At 32.9% G+C, this 27,407-nt stretch overlaps 4 protein-coding genes across 8 annotated transcripts; 2 read left to right on the top strand and 2 right to left on the bottom strand.

The window, feature by feature from the left end:
* LOC109354148 (uncharacterized RNA-binding protein C17H9.04c-like) lies at window positions 6,734–8,648 on the bottom strand. 2 transcript variants are annotated; one of them, XM_019596498.1, is made up of 4 exons: window positions 8,538–8,648; window positions 7,722–8,037; window positions 7,166–7,236; window positions 6,734–7,079 (listed from the first exon to the last, which is right to left on the bottom strand). In XM_019596498.1, exons 2-4 carry the CDS (start codon window positions 8,030–8,032, stop codon window positions 7,066–7,068), a joined length of 396 nt encoding a protein of 131 aa, XP_019452043.1. In that variant the 5' UTR covers window positions 8,033–8,037; window positions 8,538–8,648; the 3' UTR covers window positions 6,734–7,065. The 2 variants fall into 2 exon arrangements, with proteins under 2 accessions (XP_019452043.1, XP_019452044.1); XM_019596499.1 differs by lacking the exon at window positions 8,538–8,648 and having other exon boundaries at window positions 7,722–8,136.
* LOC109354012 (LOB domain-containing protein 22-like) lies at window positions 15,121–16,430 on the top strand. Its single transcript, XM_019596369.1, has 3 exons — window positions 15,121–15,193; window positions 15,789–16,360; window positions 16,420–16,430. The coding sequence occupies exons 1-3, from the start codon at window positions 15,150–15,152 to the stop codon at window positions 16,428–16,430; spliced, it is 627 nt and encodes a 208-aa protein (XP_019451914.1). The 5' UTR covers window positions 15,121–15,149.
* On the top strand, window positions 18,267–21,810 carry LOC109355162 (basic leucine zipper 61-like). 3 transcript variants are annotated; one of them, XR_002108633.1, is made up of 5 exons: window positions 18,274–19,338; window positions 19,674–19,764; window positions 19,927–20,053; window positions 21,002–21,459; window positions 21,516–21,810. XR_002108633.1 is itself a non-coding variant. In XM_019598141.1 (4 exons), the coding sequence occupies exons 1-4, from the start codon at window positions 18,767–18,769 to the stop codon at window positions 20,407–20,409; spliced, it is 825 nt and encodes a 274-aa protein (XP_019453686.1). In that variant the 5' UTR covers window positions 18,267–18,766; the 3' UTR covers window positions 20,410–20,424. The 3 variants fall into 3 exon arrangements, 2 of the variants coding, with proteins under 2 accessions (XP_019453686.1, XP_019453685.1); XM_019598141.1 differs by lacking the exons at window positions 21,002–21,459; window positions 21,516–21,810 and adding an exon at window positions 20,399–20,424 and having other exon boundaries at window positions 18,267–19,338; window positions 19,927–20,077; XM_019598140.1 differs by having other exon boundaries at window positions 21,002–21,810.
* On the bottom strand, window positions 23,705–26,525 carry LOC109355279. 2 transcript variants are annotated; one of them, XM_019598347.1, is made up of 2 exons: window positions 25,420–26,525; window positions 23,705–25,386 (listed from the first exon to the last, which is right to left on the bottom strand). In XM_019598347.1, exons 1-2 carry the CDS (start codon window positions 26,419–26,421, stop codon window positions 24,109–24,111), a joined length of 2,280 nt encoding a protein of 759 aa, XP_019453892.1. In that variant the 5' UTR covers window positions 26,422–26,525; the 3' UTR covers window positions 23,705–24,108. The 2 variants fall into 2 exon arrangements, with proteins under 2 accessions (XP_019453892.1, XP_019453893.1); XM_019598348.1 differs by having other exon boundaries at window positions 23,705–25,428; window positions 25,465–26,525.

Raw genomic sequence — 27,407 nt, 5'->3', positions numbered from 1 at the left:
TTTCTAGTGATCCATTTCGAGGTTACTTTGATATCGGTCTAACATTCCAACAGCAAAACTGATATCCAGCCGAGTGCATGTTTGAGCATACATTAAACTCCCAACCACTAATGCATAGGGAATAGATTCCATTTCCTTACGATCTAAATCATTCATTGGACATTGCTTTTCACTGAATTTGTCCCCTTTCTGGATCGGAATTATCCATGTGGAGCACTTTTCCATTCTGAATCTTTTTAACACCTTATTGATATATCCTTTATGAGACAATCCCAACAATCTTTGTGATCTATCACGAAATATTTCTATTCCTATCACATAGGATGCCTCACCCATATCCTTCATTTCAAAGTTATTAGAGAGATACTTCTTTACATTATGTAACAACCCTTTATCATTTGTGGCAAGCAAAATGTCGTCGACATATAAGACTAATATTATAAACTTGCTCCCACTGACTTTCATATAGATATACTGGTCAACAGTGTTTTCCACAAATCCATATGACGTAATGGTATCATTGAATTTTATGTATCATTGTCTGCAAGCTTGTTTAAGTCCATATATTGACTTATTTAATTTGCACACTAGATTTTCCTTTCCTGTGGTCATAAACCATTCGGGTTGGTTCATATAAACTTTCTTGTATAAGTCACCATTCAGAAATGCGGTCTTTACGTCCATTTGGTGAAGCTCTAAGTCATAATGAGTCACCAATGCCATAACAATTCTTAAAGAATCTTTCTTTGAAACTGGAAAGAAAGTTTCTTTATAATCAATGCCCTCCTTTTGAGTGAAACCATTGACGACAAGTCTAGCTTTATATCTTTCAATGTTTCTTTTCGAGTCACGCTTGGTCTTAAAGACCCATTTACGCCCAACTCATTTTGAACCCTTGGGCAACTCAGCTATATCCCAAACTTTATTATCGTCCATTGATTTCAACTCTTCTTTCATAGCATTAAGCCACTTTTCAGAATTGTCATTTTTCATGGCTTGTATGAATGAGACTAAATGCTTAAGTCACATTCATGCTCAAGTGACTACACAATATAATCATCAGAAATAAATGGTCTTCTTTGCCTTTAATACATTCTTAATGTTATTTCTTGTGATTCTTCTATCACTTGATCATTAATGACTCCATTAATTGGTTCATTAACTATTATTTCATCCTGTGGATTTTGGATATTATCTTGTTGTCTCTGTGGGTAATTTGACGGTAATATAACCAGAGGAACAACATATTGAGGAGACACCTTCGGTGAAGAAGGTTTATTAGAAGTCTCAATAATATCCACCTTTCGTGATTTATCACTCCCACTGGTTTGACTATTTTCAATGAACCTAGCATTTCCAGACTCAACTATTCTCGTACTATGGTTAGGACAATAAAATCTGTACCCTTTTGACTTTTCCAGATAGCCAATGAAGAAACCGCTAATGGTTCTTACATCAAACTTCTTTTCATGTGGTTTGTACATCTTTACTTCTGCTGGACAACCCCAAACATGGAGATGTCTCAAACTGGGTTTCCTACCAGTCCATAACTCATAGGGAGTTTTAGGAACTGCTTTACTGGGAACCCAATTCAGTAGATACGCAGCGGTCCTTAATGCGTACATCCACAATGATAAATGTACATCGCAATGAATCAACATTGACTTAACCATCTCCATTAGAGTATGATTCCGCCTTTCAGCCACACCATTCTGTTGCGGTGTGTAAGGCATAGTGTATTGAGCACATATTCCTCGACTTTCGAGAAACTTTGCAAATAGTCCTAGACATTGTCCATTCTCATTGAACTTTCCATAATATTCACCACCTCTATTTGACCTCACAACCTTAACCTTCTTTTCAAGTTGCCTTTCAACCTCGTCAATAAATACCTTTAGGACATCTATTGATTGAGATTTTTCATGCAACAAATATAGGTAACAATAACGTGAATAATCGTCTATAAAAATGATGAAGTACTTTTTATCACCCCAAGATGGAACATCAAATGGACCACAAATATCCGTGTGTTTCAATTCAAGAAGTTTGCTACTTCTTATGGCTAGGTTCTTTGATATGTGTTTAGTTTATGTTTTCCTTTAATACAATCTCAACAAACATCCCAATTTCCATAATCCAAATGAGGCAAAATCTCATTTTTCGTTAACCTCATTATCCTTTCTTTGGATATATGGCCTAATCTTTGATGCCACAAGTAAGCAGAATTCTTATCAAAATCTTTAAGCTTGCTACCAACATCATGCTCAACATTAAATAAAGATTCCTTAAATTTAAAATCAAGATTGAAGCAATATAAACCATCCATTAATGTAGCAGAACCGAAATAGTACAAATGTTTATACAAATTAAAAATAGAATGCCCAATCTTAAAATTAAAACCTATACAATCCAGCCTAGCAACAGAAACCAAGTTCTTGGTACATTTAGGAACATAAAGACATTTTTGTAGATCTAAATAGTTTCCACTATCTATGACCAATATGTATGTTCCAATTCCATGAACTTGTGCCTTCATTCTGTTCCCCATGTAAAGAAACTTCTCAGTTTCCTGGGTTCAGATTGAAAGGAATCCCTGCATAATATGCAATACATGAGTTGTTGCACTAGAATCTAACCACCAAGTATTATTAGGAACCTCAATAAGAAATGATTCATCTATAACGGAAACAAAATGTTTACCTTTTTTTCGAACCACTTCTTTCTTTTAGGGCAATCATTCTTATAGTGCCCATTATTCTTACAGAAGAAGCACTTCATTTCTTTATGGATTTTCCCTTCTTTAATGGGGACCTTTTCCTTCCACTTTCCTTTGTTCCTATTGCTTGGTCTGAATCTGCTGGTGCTACCTGGCTCTTGAATGGTCATGTGAATGGAGTCATTCTTAATTTTCTTTAGCCTCCCCTCCTCCTGAACGAGCATGACCTTTACTTCCTGAAAATTCCATTTTTCCTTTATGGTGTTGTAGTTCATCTGGAATTGGCCATACTCAATAGGAAGGGAGTTAATGATGAACTGTACTAAGAATGCTTGTGTCACCTCCATTCCCATACCTTTCATTTTGGCAGCCAAATTTGCCATACTGGTTACATGATCATGAATGGGCTGCGACTAGGGATGGCAAAATGGGCTTGGCCCAACGGGCCAGCCTGTTCGGATAGGTGTTTTTAGCGGGTCGGGCTGGGGATTTTAGCCCAAAAGCCCGTATTCAACCCGTTTTTGAAGCCCATTTTTTAGACGGGCCATGGAGGGTCGGGCCGGGCTGGCCCACCGGGCCAACATTAAGATTAAAGTTCATTTGTCTATCATGTTACTCATTGCAATTAAGATTAAACTTTTATAATTTTAACTTATGTTTGAATCCTTAAGCATATAATTCTTATTTCTCTTTGTAAAATGAACATTTAATATCTCATTATGTATTTATCTATTATCTCCACTCTTATCCAATTATTGTACTTGTTATCAAAAGATGGAGTTTCATTGACAATTAGGGGTGTTTGAATCAAATTTAAACATTTAATTAATTGAAATAGAAAATTTGAAACTTAAACAGAACTACTAATTTTGATTCCATTTGGAAAATTAATTGAATTTGACTGGTTTCAATTTATATTTTGAATGTAGTCGAATTTAAATTAAATTGAGTAATATATATACTTTATTGTGATTGATTTATAATATAATAATTTTAATTCTTATACACTTTTTAAAACTTAGGAGTTATAAGCTCTATTGTGAACTATGAGTCTAAAGTTTAAGACTATGGTGGTTTATTGTTTAGAATTTACAAGTTTTGTACTAATGCAATATATTATTATGAGATTGTGTCTTTTGTGATTTTTTGTTTTAAAAGACATTTATGAATTATTTGAATCATTTATTTTTGTCTAAAAGATTTAATGTGTGTTTAAAAAAAAACAAAACGGGCCAGCCCGCTGGCCTGCGAGCCCTGCCAAATATGGGTCGGACTGGCATTTTGAGCCATTTTAACAATAAGGGCCGGGCCGAGCCAGCCCATATTCTGACGGGCTAAAGGCGGGTCAGGCTGGGCTGGCCCGTATTGCCACCCCTAGTTGCGACCAATCAAACTTCTTGGTCGTCAACTATGTTATGAGGTTTCCCACCACAGACTTATCAGTAATGTCTGATTGGGAGTACTCCTTGATCATTCTCATAAACTCCCTTGCATTATTTGTCTTAGGCATAGATGGTTTGACATTGTCAGAGATTGACATTCTCATCAAGTTAAGACTCAATCTGTTTGACCGCTCCCAAGCCTAAAAAAGAGTCTTGTCTGCCTCCGAGCTTGTCTCAATTATGGTTGGTTCACTATCCATAATGATAGCCAAGCCCAACTCCATTACACCCAGTGAGAACTAGATCTATTCAGACCAATCAACATAATTCAGTCCATTGAACTTGACACATCCGTTGCCTAAGGCAAAAGTATTGAATGAAGCTGAAAAAAGACATGTTCACTCTTTAATGCTTTGAATAAACCTTTATGGATTCAAACTATACTTTTATTCATGCACTTAATTTATCTTTGGATAAAATTTAAATGACTAAACCTTCATTAATGATGCCTAATATTGTTCTTTAATGGGTAATTAATCATACTCCTTAAACATGCATGTTATCTTTGGATAAAATTTAAATGCACTAAACCTTCATTAATGATGCCTATTATTGTTCTTTAATGGGTAATTAATCATACTCATTAAACATGCATATTATCTTTGGATAAACGAGCATAAACAAGTATTTTTAAAATTTTAATGTCACTAAATACATGCAATAATCCACCTTTGGGTGATCAAGATATGCATTATAATTAATGAAAAAAATTAATTTATTATGTTTATGGCATCATAATCTTAATTACAAGCAATGATCCACCTTTGGGTGATCATAATATGCTTCATAATTTTAAATGTTCATTATAAACAATTAAACCATAATTCTCACTGTTTCTCCCTCGCCCAAGCGAGGGATCGTCACCCAAGCGCTATTTGAAGACCAAAAAAAACTTGATGTTTACTGTTTCTCCCTCGCCCAAGCGAGGTGGTCTCGCCCAAGCGAGGGATCGTCGCCCAAGCGCTATTTCGAGACAAAAAACTTGATGTTTTACTGTTTCTCCCTCGCCCAAGCGAGATGGTCTCGCCCAAGCGAGGTTATCAGGCATGAAAAGGATTTATAGATTCATGATTCTTCGCACAAAATCATTCACAAAATTTTGTTTACACATAAAGACATGCATACACCAATTAATTCTAGAGATACAAGAAATGTCGTAATGTCTCTAACCTTATGCTCTCATACCAATTGTTAAATTCTTTTATAGAAATTTCATGAGCCTTTAATGGTTCATAAGAACCCTTTATTTAAGACGTTGACATTATGACATTTACGTGTGATAAAATGAAGTTAAGGAATACCTAGTTCCATTGCTATTTCCTGGTGCTACTTGGTACTGCTCTTTCTAGTTGCATTTTATTGTCACCTCTTCTCCTTCCCGTTATGAGTTCCTTGATGATTAGAAACTCAATTTCCTTCTTTCCACTTTATAACACTGCACTGGACTTCCTTTTATCCAACAAGATCTCTCTTAATTCTTACATTTTATTTCTTAGATTAAAATAGAAAATGAATCAGAAATCACTTGACATCTGAATGAATTTGCCCTTTTATTCCAATGCATGTTTGGAGGAGTTATCGGAAGTTTATCCGAGAAAAATAACTCCTCCACCATAGAGGAAAATTGCCCATGAAGTGAGAGGGGAGGGAGTTAACAAAACCTCCTTACTAATCTGATTAGTTAATTGTCAATCATCATCATCACATTTGACACTTTCATTCAGATTAGTAACTTTCAAGCACATGGCACATCGATTATTAAATTAATCTAACATATGATGGCAACACATTTGTCATCCCACAGGTTACATTATTGCATGTATTGTTAGCTTGTAATTGATTAAAAAATTATATTTAAATTTAAAAATTAATAATTAACTATTTTTTAGACCTATCACGACCGATGACGCATGTAGTGGCACAGCAGAACAGACAAAATGTGTTATCTTCAAGTTCATGTGAGACATACTTTTTTTGTTTGACTAATATGTCGTTGGTCCCTAAGTTCCACTTCTTAGTGGCGGTCATTGTCGATATTCATGAGCTTTTCTCATCAGAAATTGGCATGTTGGTTGGCTAGTTTCTGGTCAATAAAGTGGGGTTTAGTTTTAACAGTTAACATCTTCAAAGCATATAACAAAATGCTAAAGAAGGCCCAGAATATTTTGAATGCTATGTAAAAGGACACAGTGAGCAAAAAATAACATATATATGCTATGTGGTCCAGTTGCTATTAAGTCATTGAAGGAAGATCACAAAAAGATAATGAAACTTTATGCATGATTTGAAACTTAGTATCACTTCTCAATTTTGGAGCATAAAGGAATCAACACAACACTTATGCTATCAATGAATTAATTAGTGAAAACAATTTTATTCAACTATTTCGAATTTATTTGTGGCATCTCTGCTTTTATATAGTGCAATGGTTTCTTACATGCTTAACTATTTGCTCACTTTAGAGGTTAAATGCTCACTTTAGATACCTTGAATGTGAACTAATTTTATTTTTGTTGTAATTTGAATAATGTTGTTGAATCTATTGTTCATGGTGATCCATGACTTGGTCTGAATTCTCTGTCTGATCTATGAACCATGCAAAACATTCTTTGGATCACTCCAACAGAAGCCAAGGGTTATTGCAGCTTCTAAAGCTTAATTATATCATTGATAATTATGGAAAATAATACATATTGATTTCATAACATTCATGTTAGCATATCTAGCAAGAAACAACAATAGCTGATATTCTTCCTATTGAAAAACCTTGCCATGATTCTAACAGAGAGCCTTTATCTATGATTAATATAGAGATTAACATAGAGAAATTAAGCAAGAGAGTGTTGTTTGTAGAAGAAAGATGTCAAGGGAAATCAATGATATTGCATTGTCTTCTGAAGTTTCTTCTCAGTCTGCAACACCTGAAATAGAAATGATAAAAATGCATCATGGAATTGAAGTTAAAAAAAACTTCTGAAAATATCTTCAGAAGATGAACTTTTCTCACCAAAATCCCTTGGCATTTTGCATTTGAAGCATTCTGATCTGCTAGCATAATTATGCACTCCACAACCATATCTGTTACATTAGAAAAGGTGAAATACTTAGGAAGAAGTTTGGATATGCTTATTTGTATTATATTGTGTTTAATCAATTTAACTAAATTCTTTATGGACCAAAATTGTATTTGTTGTTCAATTATTGGCATGGTCCTTATTCTCTATTATTAACCTCTATTTTTTGCCTACAAATATTCCCTATAGACACTATATATCAATGTACAAGGGGTGAGTATAATTCTCTTTCTCTAGGAAGAAGAAAAGAGATTGTATCTCATATACATGAAAATGCAGGTTTTATCAGTTACTCAATAAATTACATTGCTTAGCTTTTATGACATTTGATATAGGTCTTTCAAATTGAAATTGAATGCAATTTCTTTATTGAACTAATGCAGGTGAGAAAATGATACTATTCATTACTCAAAATATAAAGATAATGTGAACTGAACCGGAACAAAAGACCACCATCGGAGACAAGTGATCTCTGTCTAGTGAACTGACCTTGGGCAAAGCCAGTCACCGGTCTTCCATCCGGGCGGTAAACTGCTATTATTAGATCCATGTCCAGAAGAACTGTCATCTTTCAATGCATAACATTTATAGCAGCTTGATCGGCTAGCATAGTTGTGAGCTCCACAGTTCATACCGGTGCAAAACCAGTCCCCTGGCAGTGTTTCAGTCTCATTGGGTCTATAACTTGATGGGTCAGGACCTCCAAGTTTGGGGTACTCACAACTTCGGCATGCATCCCTCTTCTTGAAGTTTATGTGCTCACAAGCATTACACATCCAATCTCCTCTGGACCAGCTCATTTTTCCTGTTTAATATAAACATGTGAAGTGGGAAATCATAAGTTATGGTTTTATCAATTTAGTGCAGCCAGATAAGAGTTATACCTTCTTAACTCCCCTACCTTTTACTCATATCACATGGACCAATCAGATTTTAATAAATAATATAAAAATATCATTTTTTTGTTTTTAAAAGTTTTCTTTTTATTTATGTGTCAATATCTTATTGATCCGGGATAGAGAATGAGACACCTTTGTGTACTCAAGATTTTTGTACCTCTTGTATAACCCTATTTTATATTATTAAAAAGCATGCAAAGTGATTCATATTATAATTTATTTTATTAAAAAATGAGTTAAAATTATGATAGTTGGATTTTTATTTTTGTCATGTGTCTTAATCTCAACATGATAATGGACTCTCCAGTAATGGAGAAGATCCAAATTGAAAAGATTGTATAAAACTTCCATGCATGAGAAATTATTTAAGATGTGAATGAGAAACATAGAAACAATATAAACTTACCTTTTAAGAAGATTTATGAATTACAGAAGTCTCACTGAAGCAAATAGTTTATTGTTGCTAGAGTAGTAGTTTATAGTTTAAATAGCTTGTAAGTCAAGATGGTGAGTTATATAGTGCTTGTGTTGCAAGGCCTTATATACTAGTTGTAAGACCTCTTGTAGGGGACATGACGACATGATGTCTCTTTTCTTTCCTGGTATTCTAGAAATGGTGTTCTTATTATGAGATTCCAAGCTTAAAAATTACATTAAAATGTAGCTACAAAATCACATTCAACCCAAACCTACTAGTTATAATTTTTGCTAGAATTATGTTTGAGGGGTATCTCAATTTGAAACTAAACATGCACAGTTAATGTGTTGTAATAATGTCCCATGTGATGTGTATACACATTTTTCCCCATCTTTTAACTTATTCCTATGCATTATTGAGAGGAGCATATCTAGGGGAAATAAGCTATATGAGGGGTATCGATTATGTGGTAGATAGAAAAGAATGCAATATAGAATCCAATATATATATACTGTGCAAATAGATCTTTATGTTGCAAGTGCATTACACTCTCATCCAACTTGCAAGTAAATCTTCATGGTAGTTAAGAGGGAAGGACTGCCATTGAAAATAACTATGGGGAATCAAATCCTATCTCATGCAAATCCATTTGCAAACTTTGCTTTCTTTGTTTCAATTGCTTTATGGCAATAGTTGAAATGTCATTCCAAGATTCGGGTCCAATTAATATGACAACATAGATACTTTGTTTTATTTTTGCTTTATTTTTTATAGCTAAGAGTATAATACAATTATAGTAAAAGCATGTTTAAATTCCACTGTATGAAGAACTGAATATATGTACGTAAGGATTTGAGTACATGTGTGCATATATATACCACGGTTATGATTACTCACGTATAATGGCATGCCACATTCTTTTTCTTATTGGCTATGACACATTCCATTTCACAACACATGTCCCATAAATTTTTTGTTCACATATATCAGATCAATCAAAGTTCATGAAATAATATTAAAATATTCATTTTTTTTATAATTTTTTTTAAATAAATGGAACTTTTTCATTAGCTTAGTACATCAAGTTGGACATAAATTGGGACATGTCATCCACATCCCATGTTAGTTTGTTAATGGTATTTTCTTTTTTGGCAAGTGGGGAGAACTTTTTTATAATAAAGATGCGGCGGGTGGGACTATATATTGTCCAAGTGTAAATTTTACACATTTTCCCGTGTTTAATATGACGAACATGAATAGGGATCCTCTCCATTACTGGAGAGAGAATTGATATTTTTACACTTAATTTTAGGATAAAATGGTTTTTACAAGTATAAACAAAAGGATATAATTATCTTTTTATCATACTTTTATTTTATTTTATACAACACTCCCCTCTCCATATGGAGAGGAGTCTTACTCGTCCAACATATCTTTCTTGCAATTGATTTTTTTTATTAATCAATGGTCTACCTTCATCCTTTAACTATCTCAGTCAATAAGTACTACTATTAGAAAATAAATATTTGATCATTTGGTTAATTTAATAATTTAATGAGACTTTATATTACTAAAGGTTTGGTTGATTGTATTTGTTTAGCAAGTCACTGCTAATTTTATATCTTCCTATGAGCAATGTATTACTCTAATTAATTGGACAAGTCTTTCTTTATTTCAAAAGAGCTTCTCATTTTCCCTTTTTTCTTCGTTCTTTCATCAATCAATAAGATGTCATGTCTATATAGTGATGAATTATGTTAGTGTAGTAGAAGCGACCATTATACAATATTGATCACAAGAAATTAAATAAACGACATAGAATAAATAAATAAAATAATAAAACAAGACATTTTGATAATCGAGTTCAACCAATTTGTGTCTACATCCCCACGAGCACTAATCGCTGCCGATATATTAATAGGGAATAGTTAGAGAATCAATCCTCAGTCCCGTGATTCTTGGATCCTATGATCAAGGATGATCATGAGTATCATGATATGAATAAGTCAATCCCTATAATTAAGCTATTATGTGATCATATTACCTTAATGTAATCAATAACATTAGTCAATTGTAATCATCATAGGATCATTGTTATAATGACTAGCATGATTGTAAGATCAACACCTCTTGTTATTAATGTATATATTCATGTATTCATCTATGTACCAAGATATACAAAAGATTAACATTCTTCACTTTTCTAACTTGGTATCAGAGCTGGGTTTTCAGAACACCAAAAGTGATAGCTCACTCTTCACTCTAAGACGTACAAATCATATCACTTTTCTTCTAATATATGTTGATGATATAATAGTGACAAGGAACAACACCAGATTATTGGAAGCTTTTGTCAAACAACTCAACATTGTGTTCTCCCTAAAGGATCTTTGCCACTTACATTATTTCTTGGACATAGAAGTTCATAGAAATGCAAGTGCTATATACTAAAGCAGTCAAAGTACATAAAGGATTTGCTAAGAAAATTCAAGATGGAAAGTGCATCATCATCTTCAACTCCCATCGTTACTGGCAAACAATTTGTAGTTGAATGGGAGAAACAACAAAATCCAACTGTATTCAGACAAGCCATAGAAGCATTACAGTATTTGACAAACACAATACTTGATATTGTTTTTTCTGTCAACAAGTTTAGTCAATTCATGAGCTCTCCAACTTTAGATCACTGGCAGGGCATAAAGAGAATTTTAAGGTAACTCCAAGGCATCATTCACTACTGCCTACACATTAAATGCTCTACTGATCTAGACATAGCAGGATTTTCAGATGGAGACTGGGCCACTAGTATGGATGATCGAAAGTCTATGGCAAGTCAATATGTTTTTCTTGGAGAAACACTTGTTTCTTGATCCTCAAGAAAGCAGAAAGTAGTCTCAAGGTCCAGCATAGAATCATAATATAGAGCATTGGTTGACTTAGCTACTGAAATAGCTAGCTTGGACTCGTTCATTCCTTACTGAATTGAAACTCCCTCAGCCAAGGAAACCGACATTGTGGTGTGATAACTTGAGTGTCAAGGCATTAGCTTCAAATCCAGTCATGTATGCTCGATCAAAGCATATTGAAATTGATGTATATTATATCAGAGATCAAGTATTACAAAACAAAGTCATTGTAGCATATGTTCCATCATCTGATCAAATTGTTGACTGCCTCACAAAAGTCTTAATACATACACGGTTCAATCAATTTAGAGACAAACTTAGGGTGACTCCTTCGCCATTAGTTTGAGAGGGGGAGTTAGAGAATGACTCCTCAATCCCCTGATTCCTGGATCCTATGATCAAGGATGATCATGAGTATCATGATATGAATAAGTCAATCCCTATAGTTAAGCTATTATGTGATCATACTACCTTAATGTAATCAATAGCATTATCAAGTGTAATCATCATAGGATCATTGCTATAATGACTAGCATAATTATAGGATCAACACCTCTTGTTATTATTGTATATATTCATGTACTCATCTATGTATCAAGATCTACAAAAAATATACATTCTTCATTTTTCTAACTAGAATAAAGATTACAAGCTATTGAAACATCAATGGGCTCCAATGTTCATTGAATGTTTCTAATTGGTGCTTACAATTGGTATAATAGAAGTAATAACAAGGACTTAAGTCCAATTAATAACATTGATCCATCTACTCAAATATTAGACAATATGAGTCTTCATATAATTACATATTTAAGTATCTCAACAATCTTGATCTTGATTGAAATAGACGAATATTCCACTTCTGTGGGAAATTTGCATAACAATTCTCACCTTGGTGAATATTCGACTTCAGTTTGTTATACATTAACTCTCTTTAACATCTCATTCACATGAGAGCTTTCTCCTCATTCAGCGCAAACTTGTCTGAATATCCTTGACAATGGTATCAAGAGCTTAACTCTCCAATCTTCATATCCTTGCATCCAAGTTAATGCTCATGTCACACCATACATCTCTACCAATGCATGTATTACACCTTGTATCCATGCCAATGCATGTGTTTCACTCTACATCAAAGTCAGTCAACGTTTGTGTGATTTTGTAGGTCCAATAGCAATTAATATTATTCAATATGACCTTGTAGACGTATTATTAGGATATTTCACTCTATATTAAATAAAATATTTTTTCCAACATCTACAAAGATATTACCACCACCTAACTTGACACCTGAATCTCTATCTTCACATTGGTCCAATCAGTAATTAATCAAAAGTAATTATATTGGACCACCACTACTTCTGAGTAGTTCATTTCCAAATTCGAGTACACACACTTCGCCAACTTCAGCCACATAGCAAGACGGTTTTATTAAAACCAACTTGAAGTGGCGTTAGACCAAAATGGTTTTTATTACTTAGTTATTTTTTAATTTGTTAATTTCCACTTAATTTGATTTTGATATTTTACTATTTATTATAAAATATAAAAATATGAGGTACTAGTGTTGTTTGACATAATGTGACAAAAACAGTTGATATGGATAATATACCAAGAAATTTAATAAATTATAAAATAGTATATGAAACTATATATGAGAGTATTAATGAATGAATGCACATCTGATATTCTATACTTAGTGTCACTCTATGTGTCATGACTTTGTGATTGCTTGTAAAATTATTTAAAAATTAAATTTTATCTTAAATATATTTTATTTGTTTAACCAACCACAAGGTCATAACATATGAAGTGACAGTGAGTGTGGGACAACAAATGTGCACTCCCAATGAACCTTCTAACATGAAATATATTTTTACTTATTCATTTATTTGTTTATATATATATATTAATATAGATGTTGTACTATTATTAATAGGTGTTGTTCACTCATTTGTTGAACCTTCTAACATGAAATTAATAACGAGCTTAAAAGAATTATGCCAAAGATATGAACATTTTTGCTAAAATTCCATATTGTTGGATTATGTTAGATAGCTACAACAGTAAAAAAATAATACAAATTGTAACGTGAAAATCATAGGAAGAGATAGCGTACTAAACTAATTTCTATTATTTAAAGAAGTACACTTAAACTACATCATTCATAAATAAATTCATTCCAATATAGTTTATCATTATAAAATGGTAGACTATGAATAGAGACTAAAGACTATCATCTCATGAAAAATGGATTATCAGAAACATTACCTTCTTTAGTATTTATTTTTTGGATTTTCATAGTTAGTTTGATTTCACAATTATTTTAAGACATCCCTGAGTTTTAATTAAATTACACAAATCACTTCTCACTTTTTTACACCTACACAAACCTCTGTTTATTATATTTTTATTACACTGACCACCTCTACATAAAAAATAAGTGTAATATTTTAAACAAAATATGTGATAAATGCAATTAAGTTAAACAAAACATGACATATTGTGGAAATAATTCCAAATAATATACAAATCAATGTATCTTCATTATTTTTTGTTACAAAATGCGTCAACAATTCTAAAGAGATATTGTTTAAATTGCTCTTATACTATATCGTAACGAACCAAAAATAATATAGATGTATTGACTCATACTATTTCGATTTGTCTCCACAATATACCATGTTTTGTTTAACTTAATTGCATTTATCATGTTTTTTGTTAAAAAGATTACACTTATTTCTCGTACAGGGGTGATCAATGTAAAAAAAGTATAAAAATTAGGGGTTTGTGTAGATGCAGAAAAATGAAGGATCACTTATATAATTTCGTTAAAACTCAGGGATGTCAGTATAATTTACTCTTTGATCAAAAAATCCCCATTCGTATCATTTCTTATTTTATTTGCATTCCTATATATAGGTTATTTTTTTAATTGTTTTGTGTTACAATATTTTATAGATTTACAAGAATAAAACAATTAATTTATTTTTCTGAAAAAATAATCTTCTAAAAAGATGATAAAGATTCGACATATTTGTTTAAGTAAATTAATTCACATATTTAAAAAAATATCAATTGATGAATGTGATGTTATTTTTTTGGATGATAATCCTACAAAACATACTATGATGAATCAAAGAGGGATCATTCCTCTTATCATTCATTTTCAACAATAAAGATAGCCTAAACAAGCTAAATTTCATGTAGACAATATTTGATTTAGACTAAGAAGGAAATACCTGAAACTTATATATTTGATTCAATAGGTTTAAGTCTTGAACATTACAATTATATTTTTTTAACATCTTTTATTTTTAATCACAAAATATAATTAAATATAACCGAACTATGCTAGAGCCAAATGGAGATTACTGTTGTGCTAATTTCCATGACAAGACAGAATTAGTTTGTAAAACAGAAGCGCAAGATTCAAGGTTTCTTAATTCCTGATAATTACTGTATTTTCCCGATAAAGACAATGTTGTATCCAGAAAAAAATGTGTTTTATCACTTTATCATTTCATCTAGAATTCACCCTTTTTACTATTTTTTATAATCTTACTTGTAAATCTTATTCTTCCTATGGGCTACTTAAATAATAATCACTCCAAGATACATGAATCATAACAATCTTTTCATGCTCTCTCTACCCAAAAATTCTATAACTATTTATTATATCTTATTTATACATATGATTGTTTTTCATTCACAGGAAGAAAGTAACAATTGGTTGAGGTTTGTATCTTGATATTTCCTCTAATAATTTGTTTTTGTTTTCTCTTCGTGAGCAAGTGTATATATGCATATTGTCTTTACCCTTTAGTTCATCTGATCTACTTCTTTGCTTTTTGTGGAGTCAAATCACCATTTATAGCTAGCACTGAGAATTTAATATAGGTTTTAGAAGAAAGTTAAACTATTTAAACAATATGTCATGGTTCTGTAATTAGCATCCAATAATTTGTATACCACATTAGATAATTGGATCTTCCAAAGAATAGTACTTAAGTGTAGTTGTGTAACAACTCATTAATAAAAGTATAACATGCTTCTATAGTAATTCATATGTTGTATTTTTATTGAAAAACAATATTGTACTACAGATACAAAGTGGCTTAAATTAAAATTGTACTCATTCACAGTTATGATATCATTATAGAGATTCTCAAAATTATATTATTACAACACAATTGTGGTTGTGGAATGCAATTTAAATTACCACATATACTTATAAAACAACACCCATTTTTTTCAAAACTTTATTTTATCTTAAAATTTTATTAGTTCTTTATTGCTCATCTGTACTGTTTTGAATATATGGAATTTACAGGATGCAAGGAAACAATAAGGTGCTACATTCAGCATGTGCAGCATGCAAACATCAAAGAAAGAAATGCAATGAAAAGTGTATATTATCACCTTATTTTCCATCAAGTAGAAGCTGTGAGTTTGATGCTGTTCACAAGGTTTTTGGTGTTAGCAACATAACAAAGTTGGTGAAGAATGTTAGGGTGGAAGATAGAAGAATGGTTGTGGATTCTTTAATATGGGAAGCATGTTGTAGGCAAAGAGATCCTATACAAGGCACTTATGGAGAATATACAAAAATTTGCCATGAATATGAGAAAGTGTTCAATGAACTCCAAATAATCAGAGATCAAAACCACCTAATAATGCAATTGCCCTCTCATCTAGGAGTGAAATCTTCAGAGAAACACAAACCAGAAAGAGTTGATAATGTGCTAAATTATCTCCAAGGGAACAAGAATAATGTTATTATTGATTCTAACATTTATAATAACTATTGCCCTATTTTTTTGCAAGATTATTTGGAGTTAGAGAATATGAAACCAGAAGTTATCCCATCATTTCAGCAGCACTCTCAGCCATACTATGTTGCAGGTATAATTAATCTCTTTCTTCTTCATAGTTTATATTTTTGGTTAGTTGAATTAATGCAGTTTGGCTTTAATCACAAAAACTCAGTTGTTGACTGATTCTGTTAGCAATATCATAATTCTATTAAATTCAATCATTCAAACATAAGATATATCATTCCAATGTTACAGGTGATCAATTCAACCAATGAATAACTATAACTTGGAGGGCTGCTTAGAATATCTCTAGTCACAGTAGTTTTTTGTCTAGATGTTCTATGATCTAGTTCTTTTACTTTTGATATTTGACTCTATTACAGGTTCTCATAAATTAATTGTTTTTTTAATATTATTGTTAGTTGAAATATTAAATATAGTTATATGTTTTTGAAAATTTATTGTAAAGTATGGGTACAGTATAAAAGCCTTTCACTTTTCCATAATGGCTGTTAATTGTACATGAATTTGGTGTAACAATACAAAATCACACAAAAGGGTAGTGAGATTCACAATAAAACTCAGTAAATTATGACCCTTCAACTCCTATTGTGGTTTATCCATCTACACTACTATAACATACAACTTGTCAATGGGAGTTTTAATAGATTTTAACTTATATGCCTGAATTCTGATATATATATATAGTACCTTACTAATTGGACCTTGCTGTTTTTCAGTTTTTTACTCTTAATAATAACTTTATATCTCAGAGGGGAAGACAAAAAAACCACATAAATAAATGCAATTAATTAATATGAAGTCCAACAATGGAGATAGTACTCTATTGACACTATTTTTTCCATTAGAAGTAACATGAATATTGTAGTTAAGATAAGATCATGTGGAAGAAGGTACCTAGAAACACATAGAAAGAGAGGGCAAAATTATATACCTACCCTACATGTGGGAATGGTTTGTGGACAAAGCAAAAGAAAGCATATAGTGCATGCAAACAGTTCACATGGGTGCATAAGATGTTTCTTTATAGAAGCCCTATCTTTCACAGCTCATGCCTCAAACTCCACTAGTCTACACAATTAATTACTACTTATCTCAATTACTGCACCTATCATTTTTATGTTTTATTAAACTGCTATAAGAACTAGCTAAATGATTAATCGAGTTCAAATACAAAAGGTAAATGATTAATACTTATATAAACTATATGTCATAATCTTCATCCAGTACCCTTTGAGTTGATTATTTATTTAAGGTCACTCCTCAAGTTGGGTGGTCATGCATACTAATACTGGAGACATTAATTCTTTGAAAAATTTATAGAACTTCAACATCAATCATTCATTCAAATCAGTTACCTAATGATTTGTTTTCATCTTCAATTGAGTCCTATTAGTCCCATTTCAAACATAACTAATTTGGTTTACTTATCAGATTAACATTATTAATCCTCCATTAAGTCTAATCGATGTAAGAGATAAACTTGAACAAGCAAATTAGTTAGGTAGTCAAACCAACTCTTCTATAGATGGGTTAAGTAAACTTATGTTTATCATGCAATGTACCACCAAAATAGTAACTCAAATTTGTTAATAGAGTGGAATCAACCTTGGAATGGTTAAAATTAGTGGATAAAATGATGAAACTATTATTATATTATTATATAAAGGGCATCACACTAAAAAGGTCATAAGGGCACGTGGTGGCTGATTCCCACTAGTTATTATTATTATTAAACCCACTGCCCACTTTCCAATAATGCCACTAAGTTAAAGGAAAGGTTGTGATCCTCTCTATTACTAAAGAATCTAATATTAAACTCAGATTTTTATATGTTGATAATAAAAAAAAATTAGTGATCCTGATTTCTCTATTATTTTAGAAAACAAATTATTTTTATTATCTCTTGCTAGTATTAGGGTACAGGATACCCAACCCCTTTCTCCTCCCAGCTGTTCATAGCTGTCCTAAAACTCTCTCTCTCCCCTCCATGTGACCCTACTGCACAAACACATAGATGCAGATACCCCAAAGATTTATTGGGATTTTAAAACTATAAAACAAAAGATTATATATGCACTTGGAAAAAAATAAGAATAAAAGGTGATGTTGATTATATAATATTTATTATGGTGTAGTATTGTTTTCTTCTTGTGGCTTTCTTCCCTCTAACATTCCCTGTGGTTTCTGGACATGTGTTCATAAAAAGGCTTTGTTAGAGGCTCATTGGTTTTGTTCAATGTTTAGGTGATTTCATCCATCCATCATTCATTTCTTCTCTCATTTGTGAGCATCTTTCATTTGGTTTTTGTGGTGCATACACATTATATATAGCATAACATTAAATTTAATTTGTCTAATACACATTGCATCTAAGGTGGTTTCCAAGTTTTGTGTTTGGTTAAATAGTCCTCTACCCTTTGTACTTTTTCTTCATATTCTTGTGTGTGTGTGTTTGTGACTCAAACTCAAAATGGCACAATTGCCACCAAAGATTCCAAACATGCAACCAAGTTGGCCAGAATTATCTTCTCACCAAAAGATACCTTCTCTCACAAGCATGCCACCAAATGCTGCAAACAATAATCATCAACATCATCTTCAACAACAAAACAATCCTTCATGGGTTGATGAGTTCTTGGACTTCTCCTCGGCTAGGCGTGGTGCCCACCGGAGATCGGTGAGTGACTCCATCACCTTCTTGGAGGCGCCAAAGGGTGATGATCACAACCAGTTTGAGAGGTTTGATGATGAACAATTCTTGTCCATGTTCAATGATGAGGTTTCTGGGAATCATACTATGATGCCACCAACAACATTATCCTCCTCAAACCCTTCTAGCCCTTCTGATCATAACAGCATCAATGATGAACACAAAGAAAAGGAGCAAGAGGAGAAGGAACAGCAGCATCAGAAGAATGGATTGAAGAATGAATCGGAGGATGAGGATGAAAACCAATGCAAACAGGAAATCACAGAAGGTCCCAATAATGATAATGCCACTTGTTCCAATGATAGAATTACTGATCCAAAGAGGGTCAAAAGGTAATCAATCATATGCATTCATATCAAATTATATCTTTTTTGTGATAAAGTTGCATTGGAGCATGTTGGATCATGACACAATCTATTTGGATAAACATAAGTCTCATTTCTAAAGCAAACAGTTAATGTATGTGTTTATAAAATAACATTTAAGTGCTTGAATAAGGTTCAATTATATTTTCCTTGGTAGCTAGGTAATATGTAAAAATTTCTATAAATGTTGTGGAGGATGGTAATATTCTCTGACTTTGCACGAGAGAACATGTTCTTCATACTGTAGATCAGAAAATATAATTTTTTATCATCTGCTTATAATAATTCTTGTTTTGTATCAGAATCTTGGCAAATAGACAATCTGCACAAAGATCTAGAGTGAGGAAGCTGCAGTACATATCAGAACTTGAACGAAATGTAACTTCATTACAGGTATGTTAGGTGACTATAATAAAATTATTTTTAATGCTCATGATGGTAACTTTCACTACATATATGGCATATAATAATTTGATGGGTATGGTGATAATATTAATATGGTTTTCTTTTCTTTCGTTTTTGTTTCTCCTATATATGCTGTTGACCAAAATGAAGGCCGAAGTTTCAGTACTGTCTCCACGGGTTGCATTTTTGGATCATCAACGTTTGCTTCTAAATGTAGACAACAGTGCTCTCAAGCAAAGAATCGCTGCTTTGGCCCAAGACAAGATTTTCAAAGATGGTAATTACTTTACGTATTATCTGCTACTAAACTACATTATCTATATAAAGTTATCTTATCTTATAAGCTATTTGAATTATTTATTTATTGACTTTTCTAACGCTAAAACTATTGGCTAATTGGAAATTAATAGTTACACGTTCAATTTCGATTTTCAAGGCTTCAAAACATGTGAACAAGAACTGTTTGGGGATATTTTTTGTATTATAAAGTTAATCTGAGTTTTGAAATATTTGTATCTAAATTTAATCGAATATCAAATAGTCTGTGTTATATATGAAAGGGTTTATCTGTCTCAGCCCTTTCCACTGTGTTTTGCTGCTATATAGATAAGTTTATGTGGGGGAAAAAAGTGAGCTACAATGACGTGCATTAAGCATTATTTCAAGCAAAAATGATACATAAAGAAAATGATACATAAAGCAAAAATAGATAAGTTTACATTTTAATTGATACATTATGTTAATGATTAGATGAGACCATGACAAAGCAAAAATGACGTAAAGAAAATGGAGTAACAGTGTCACTAATCTTACAAACTCTTAAGATAGCAAAGTATTCAGAAGGAGGATTAATAATTAATTAATTAGCCCAACTTAGAACAAAGGATATTAACAAAATTGCACTGTTTAATGTTAATTACCTTTTTTCTTGTGAAAGTTTGCATATATGTATAGTTCCATACTTCCATTACTTTAAAAGGGATGGACTTCAATTGATTTTAGTAAAAAGTGTTTGCATGCACTCATATTTATATCTGAGTCTTATCATGTGCCTTGTCTCCAAGTAGTTAAGACTAATTAACACCACTTTAAATAATGTAATATCTAGATTGTTACTTTTTATATTAATGTGTTACTAAACAATAACTTTATCGTTGTGTCAAGCTCATACTTCTGAACAAAATTTAGACTAATCCAATCATATATATATTTGATATACATGCAGCTCATCAAGAGGCACTGAAAAGTGAGATAGAGAGACTTAGGCAAGTGTACCACCAACAAAACATCAAGAAGATGGACAATGCTGCAGGGTCACCATCACCTAAACCTATATGTGATACTCAGACTGAAAAGGAGCATCTTATCAATGTCTGAACCTTACAAGAAGACTCACCCACCCTATAGACTATGATCACATTAGCTAGCTAGTTTATTTACATTATTTGATACTGTGATTCTTGTTACTTTTATAAAAGAAATTGCAGAATTTTTTATTGAATGTATAATGTAATATTACTTGGTTGGGTAGTGAGAATTTTTATTAGGCCAATTGATGAAAGTTATGTGCAGTGAGAAGAGTCACATTATGGGGTAGTGAGGCCATGTTGGTATAGTAAGCTTTTGTTATCAAACTGCAATAGTCACATGATGTGTTTATATTATATAAGGGGACCGCACAAAGTTACATGATTGGAATGCAAGGGAAAGCACATGTGCACCAGTGACATCAAAAAAAGAAAGGAAGGAACAGTTGTGTCTGCTTTAACTAGACTAGGTTGGAGGTATATGTTGGAGTTTTTTAATTTGTTGTCTTTTGATTCTTTTTCTATTGTTTTTGGAGTTTTTTCAATTCAAGTTGGAAAACAAAGACTAGTGGAGTTGTGTTGGGATGGATGAAAAGAGGGTATGTCAGTGAAGTCTTGGCCCCTCTGTGTTTTGTTGTACTTTACATTACTGCTTTCTATGGATGTAATTGTCTTTTATTTGACTTATTATTTGAAGAAAAAAAGTGTAAATATTCAGTTGACTCAATTCTAGTTGTATATGGTGATAGTTTTAACTTTTTTAACTATTGCACAGTTTTTGTTGTGTTATGACTTTATCATACTTCCCTATAATCAAAGGTGGCAAAAGTTAGAGTTTAAATTTCATTTGAGGATAAAGGCCACAATGAATTAGGCCAAGGATCAACATTGTTTATATTGCTTGAATTACTGAAAATGAGTAGCAAAAGAGTAGTCAAATAAAAGACAATTACATTGTAGCAAAAGGCCACAATTACTGAAAATGAGTAGTCTCCTCAGAATTATTGCTTGAAACTAAACTGAATTTGAACCTTTCAAACGAAATATGTTATTTTACCAGTTGAACAATTCTTCATTGAAATGCAGAACTAATCCAGCATTATTTGTTTTATACTAAACAAATTTATGGTCCAAACTATAATAAAGTGCTTTTAGTGAATCGTGGTTATATCTTTAACCATGCAAATCTTTTCATTGGACCACACTCTTATTTAAAATTTATATTAATGTCCTCTATGAAACACTCTAGTCTTTAGCCTTCAATGTATAAGAAAATTGAAAAATAGAGGTATTTACAAAACAAGAGGATGCTTGTGTCATATCAGAAACTGGAGAGTAGATCTGTGTAGTTTTGTTTTGACTTTACTGATATGTTATACAAATCTGAGTATATTTGGATAGAAGAATGTAACTGAAATCCTTCTTTAAGTTCCCTTAAGTTTGAAATTCATGGGATTCTAAACTCCCTTATCTAAACATACACCAAAATTAGTTGTAGGTATATAGTAACTATTTTCCTGTGATGATAAAATCCTACTAAGTTTTACCTATGGCTATGTATGGAAGTAGATGGATATAGTATGCAGTCTAACATAGGATGAAGCACAGAGAGTTGTGAGTTGTGTTGTCAATTTCACTCAAAAAAACTCAATCTCCCAATTTATGAGCTAAAAGATAGTGAAAATAACCTTGTATAAATTGGGATGAGATATTATGTCCTAAAAATTATATCACTTGTGATTAATCGGTTAGAAAAATAGTTAATTATTAAATTTTTGACTTAAATATATATTTTTAATCAATCACAGGTGAACAACACATAAAGTGATATATTTTTTGGGACAAAAAATGTACTCTAGGTATGTGAAGTATAAGTATTAATTGGTATGCAATGCTATAAAAGAATTTTAACATCTCATAATTTATTGTCAACTAATTTTCTAGTAATTGTACTACATTTTATTTATGTAAGGAGAAAAAAGGTTGATTCATGATTGCTCTTTCCCAGCAATAATATCAGTCAATGCAATCAATCTCTATGCCTCACCCTCACTAGGGAAAGTAGAATGGAAAATGAAATTTGTACTCTCATATATAACATTTGAGTATGAAATTTGTACTCTCTCATATATGACATGTGAAAATCAACACAACAGAATGGAGTATAAAACTCTACTAGAGGAATCCTGAGTGCAGCCATGCTATGGGAAAATAGAACTGTTGTTAATATCATATTGGTTAATATATCAATCAAATTGCCCATATAGTGGTACAGTAAGTAATTGACTAAATAAACCACATCCCAATTAAATTATATATTATAATAAATATAAGAAATTTATAGATATTATTATTTATAATATACAACTAGGTTCAAATCCTTAATATGTAATTTTGAAAAATATGAAATTTGTTCAGACTGGTTTTGACAAAAACAATGAGTTTAATTGGTATTTCATGTTTTCACCGATTTACCTGGATGTCTCATAATTGGTATGTTCAACCGATTTAAACAATTGGTACATTATTTATAACTATGGATTATAGTAATAACGTTGTGGTAAAACTGGTAATGCCGTATCAGATCATCCCAGAAACAGGAAAATATATATTTTAAAGATGTCAAATATTTTAGTATTTAGTATTAAAACATCTCTACAATCTTCCCCAAACAAAAGATATCACTTGTGTCATGACAAGATGAGATATCAATGGGAACTAGGCGCAACTTTTTCCAGGTCAAACAACAGTACTTAGAGGGGATACAAAGAGTAAATAAGAACGCTGTAGAGATGGCAGACAAAAAATGAACTAACATCATTTGTGACTTGACCTCACACAACTCCAGATAGAAATTATCTTGGGATTCATTTGCAAGTTGAATTTTGAAAAGAAATAAAATGTTTCTAAGCCATGAAATACACTTGTAAAATGGCTTAGAAGCCTTCAATTTTTCTTCCTTCTCCTCTAAAACTCAATTCACAAACGGATCATTAGGATTCAGTTTCAAAATAAACTTTATATTCTAAGCAGTTTGTCCTTCACTTGTTGGAGCACATCCAGGAGAATCTGCAACCTTGCGTTTAGCAATCACTTCATTCAGATGTTTTACTTTGTCCCCAATAACCAGCAACCTATTACCCAGGGATTGAACACTGCTCAAATGACCTTCCAGTTTACTAATCCAAGCTCCTTCAATATCTCTAAACTTCTTTTCATAATCTCTCATCACCATCTTTTCTTCTTCTTCCTTCCTCAAACGTTCCTTTTCAAACTCCTTCACACTCAAAACAAGACCACCAGACCCGGGAACGTCCTTGTAAAGTGGTTCATCGACTTGTGAACAAGATGCTCTATATTCAGCAAAAGCCTTCTGTGTTTCCTTCAAAGCCTTTCTGTAGCCCTCCACTAGGCTTGTCCTCATATAAAGTTCCTTCTCAAGCCGATGTATCTTATGACTATCGTCCATTTTTACTTTATGCAAATGACCAATCATGTTATCTCTCATCTGTAGCTCATTAAGCAAGACTTGCTGATTATTTGTACATTCTATACAAGCCTGTTCTTTTGCTGCATACAGCATTCTAGCTTTCCCCATCAAATGCTCCATATTCTCAAAGCACATTTCAATGTCAACTGGCTTAGAATTCCATGGGCTATCACTTCTAAGCCGCTTGTTACTGCTATTTAGAGAGTGGTGAGAGTTATGATTATCCATGCCAATGTCTCTATTGTGACCATTACCAAAAAGTGAAGATCCAGCAATCATATGACAATTATCTCTAGAAGAGACAAAATCACCTACATGGTTGTCACAAAGATCAATACCGGAACCAAAAGGCATTCGTGCTGCATCCATTGCTTGAAGGTGACTCCCAGAAGGCATACCCTCCATCGGAATAATCTTCGGTGAGAGATGGAACCCACCTACATGCTGGTCTTCTTCCACATCTTCTTCCTTGTCCTGATCTTGCCCTTCTTCTCCCTCATCCGCTTTCATTTCCCCACAATCCATAACCTTCATATTACTAGTATGACATGGAAGCAAAAAGGGCTCCCCTACATTGTTCTTCTGATCCAAAAGCCACTTCCCATGTTCTTCCTTAGTCGGCTCAAAATCCATTATCTGATCCACTCCAACCTGCTCCTGCTCCTTTTCCACTTCAGCTCTCTCAGCATTATCCAGTCCCAGACTCAATTCAATTTTGTTCTCCTCCAACTCATGAACCCAACTCTCATCAACCCCACCCATTTTCACATCACCGCTACCATCCACTTCATCCTTCACATCATCATCGTCTTCCTCATCCTCTCCTTCCTCATCCTTCACCCCAACCTCTTCTCCCTCACCTTTCCCCTTAGACTCATCCACTACCACCACCACCTGTGGCGCCTCTTCCAGAAGCTCCCCGTGTTGTGTCTTAATCAACTGCTGCAAATGTGATGCATAGTAACAATTCACCAACTTCTCTTTCAGTTCCTTTTCCATTATGTTCCATATCAAACCAGCCCAATCAACCTTTTCAAAATGCCCCTCCTTGATTAGTAACAGATATGCCAAAATATCATCTGTCATTACAAACATATCATCATGCAAAAGCATCCACGTGTACACCAATTCCTCAACAAACGCAATCGATTCAGCCAATTCAACAGACTCTACCAAAGCAGCTGTGTTCTTCAAAGGCAATTTCACAGGCAACTTCAAAGCACGTGCTAGATCAGCCCTACTCACATTAATCCTACACCCATTGACATAACTACACCGTGTAGATTGCCCATAGCTAGCAATGAGTTCCGCGACAAGATCCTCCCGGATCGCGGTATCAAACTCGATATGCACAAAATCCCAGATTCCAAGATGCTGCAACAGCACCTTGTGGCTTTCAAAGTCGAGAGCTTTACATGGCACAAAAGGAATGGGTTTTAATGTTTCGACAAGAACCTTAAGCTTCTTACGGAGCTGCCTCTCCTGAGCATTTCGTCGCTTCGATCCCAATTTCTTCCTCTTCAGACCTCGACGACTGACGGTGGATGATACGACGGCGACACCATCAGATGCTTCTTGTTCCTCCGCTTCCACGTTTAGGTCCTGGGTCAGATCTTGAATAACGATATCTTCACATTTAGGGTGCTGATTAGGGTTAGAATCAGCAGCATCGAGATCGTGAAGGTTCCCAATTTGGGGATCTTGATCGAGAAGGGTTAAGATTTTGGGAGATTGAGGATCTGGGTGTGACATTGGTGGGTCCGATTCTTCTTCTTCATGTTGTTGTTCTGCGAATTTCGGGTTAGGGTTTTGAGGTTCGTCGAGAATTTGGGGATTAGCGTTGCTCATTGTAACGCAGAGTTTGACGAGAGAGGAAGGGTTAAAAAAATAAAATAAAATAAACAAAAAAAAAGCGGCAAAGTCATGTTTGAGTTTTAAACAAATATTTTAATCTGATTCCGCGCCCGAAATTTTAGAAGAAGCGCTTCCAATGAAAAAAACAATTTTTTAATTTGACTAATTTCTCAAAATTTTCACGTTCTCCCTCTTTCTTTTTGTTTCATTTCCAATTTCAAACAATCCAAAATCGATTAACAATCTAATATATATATTTCCCCAGAACCAAACATGTCCCTATCATCTCATATTCAAATATTCATTCATATCTTCTAAACCAAACTATATCTCTTCTCAGCTATTCAAATTTGTAATTTCTGAACAATGGAGTCCACTACTACTTTCATCTCCACCAGCGTAGTTTTCGAGCAGAATAACAAAGAGAATATTCCTCCTCCAATTTCACTTTGTAACGCTACCAAGGCCAAGTGCAAGAAGAAGAATCCAATTCAGAAGAAGGTTTCATCTTTCAAGAGTAGTGGAAGTGGTAATAAACGAAAGGCTAAGAGAATTCCTCTTGCTGATATCACCAATCTCTTCAGCAATTCTTCTTCAACGTTCAACTTCTCTCATCGCCACCACCACTGTCAAGTTAGTAATTCAGTTTCTGCAGTTCCTTCTTTACCAATTTCAATTTCTCGGTGTAGGGCACAAGTGGTTTCACCTTCAAAAACGTTAAGGATGGGTTTCAGATAATTATATTTGTGTGTTAATTTCATTCAATTCTGATATGTTCTTTGTAGGCTATTAGATCTGTAGTAGAGTATAAACATGATATTCACATTCAAGATTTAGTTTAGAATTTTATTTTATTATGCGTATTATTATTCAACTACGAAATTTCTGATCTCCCATTATCCATCTTATGTATTAACTGCAAATATTATTATTCAATAAGTAAATTATACAAACATTCTCTCTAAATTTTAATGAAATTA

The sequence above is a fragment of the Lupinus angustifolius genome, chromosome LG08 (genome assembly GCF_001865875.1).
Source record: "Lupinus angustifolius cultivar Tanjil chromosome LG08, LupAngTanjil_v1.0, whole genome shotgun sequence".
Lineage (NCBI taxonomy): Eukaryota > Viridiplantae > Streptophyta > Magnoliopsida > Fabales > Fabaceae > Lupinus > Lupinus angustifolius.
This window is presented reverse-complemented; position numbering and strand designations above follow the sequence as displayed.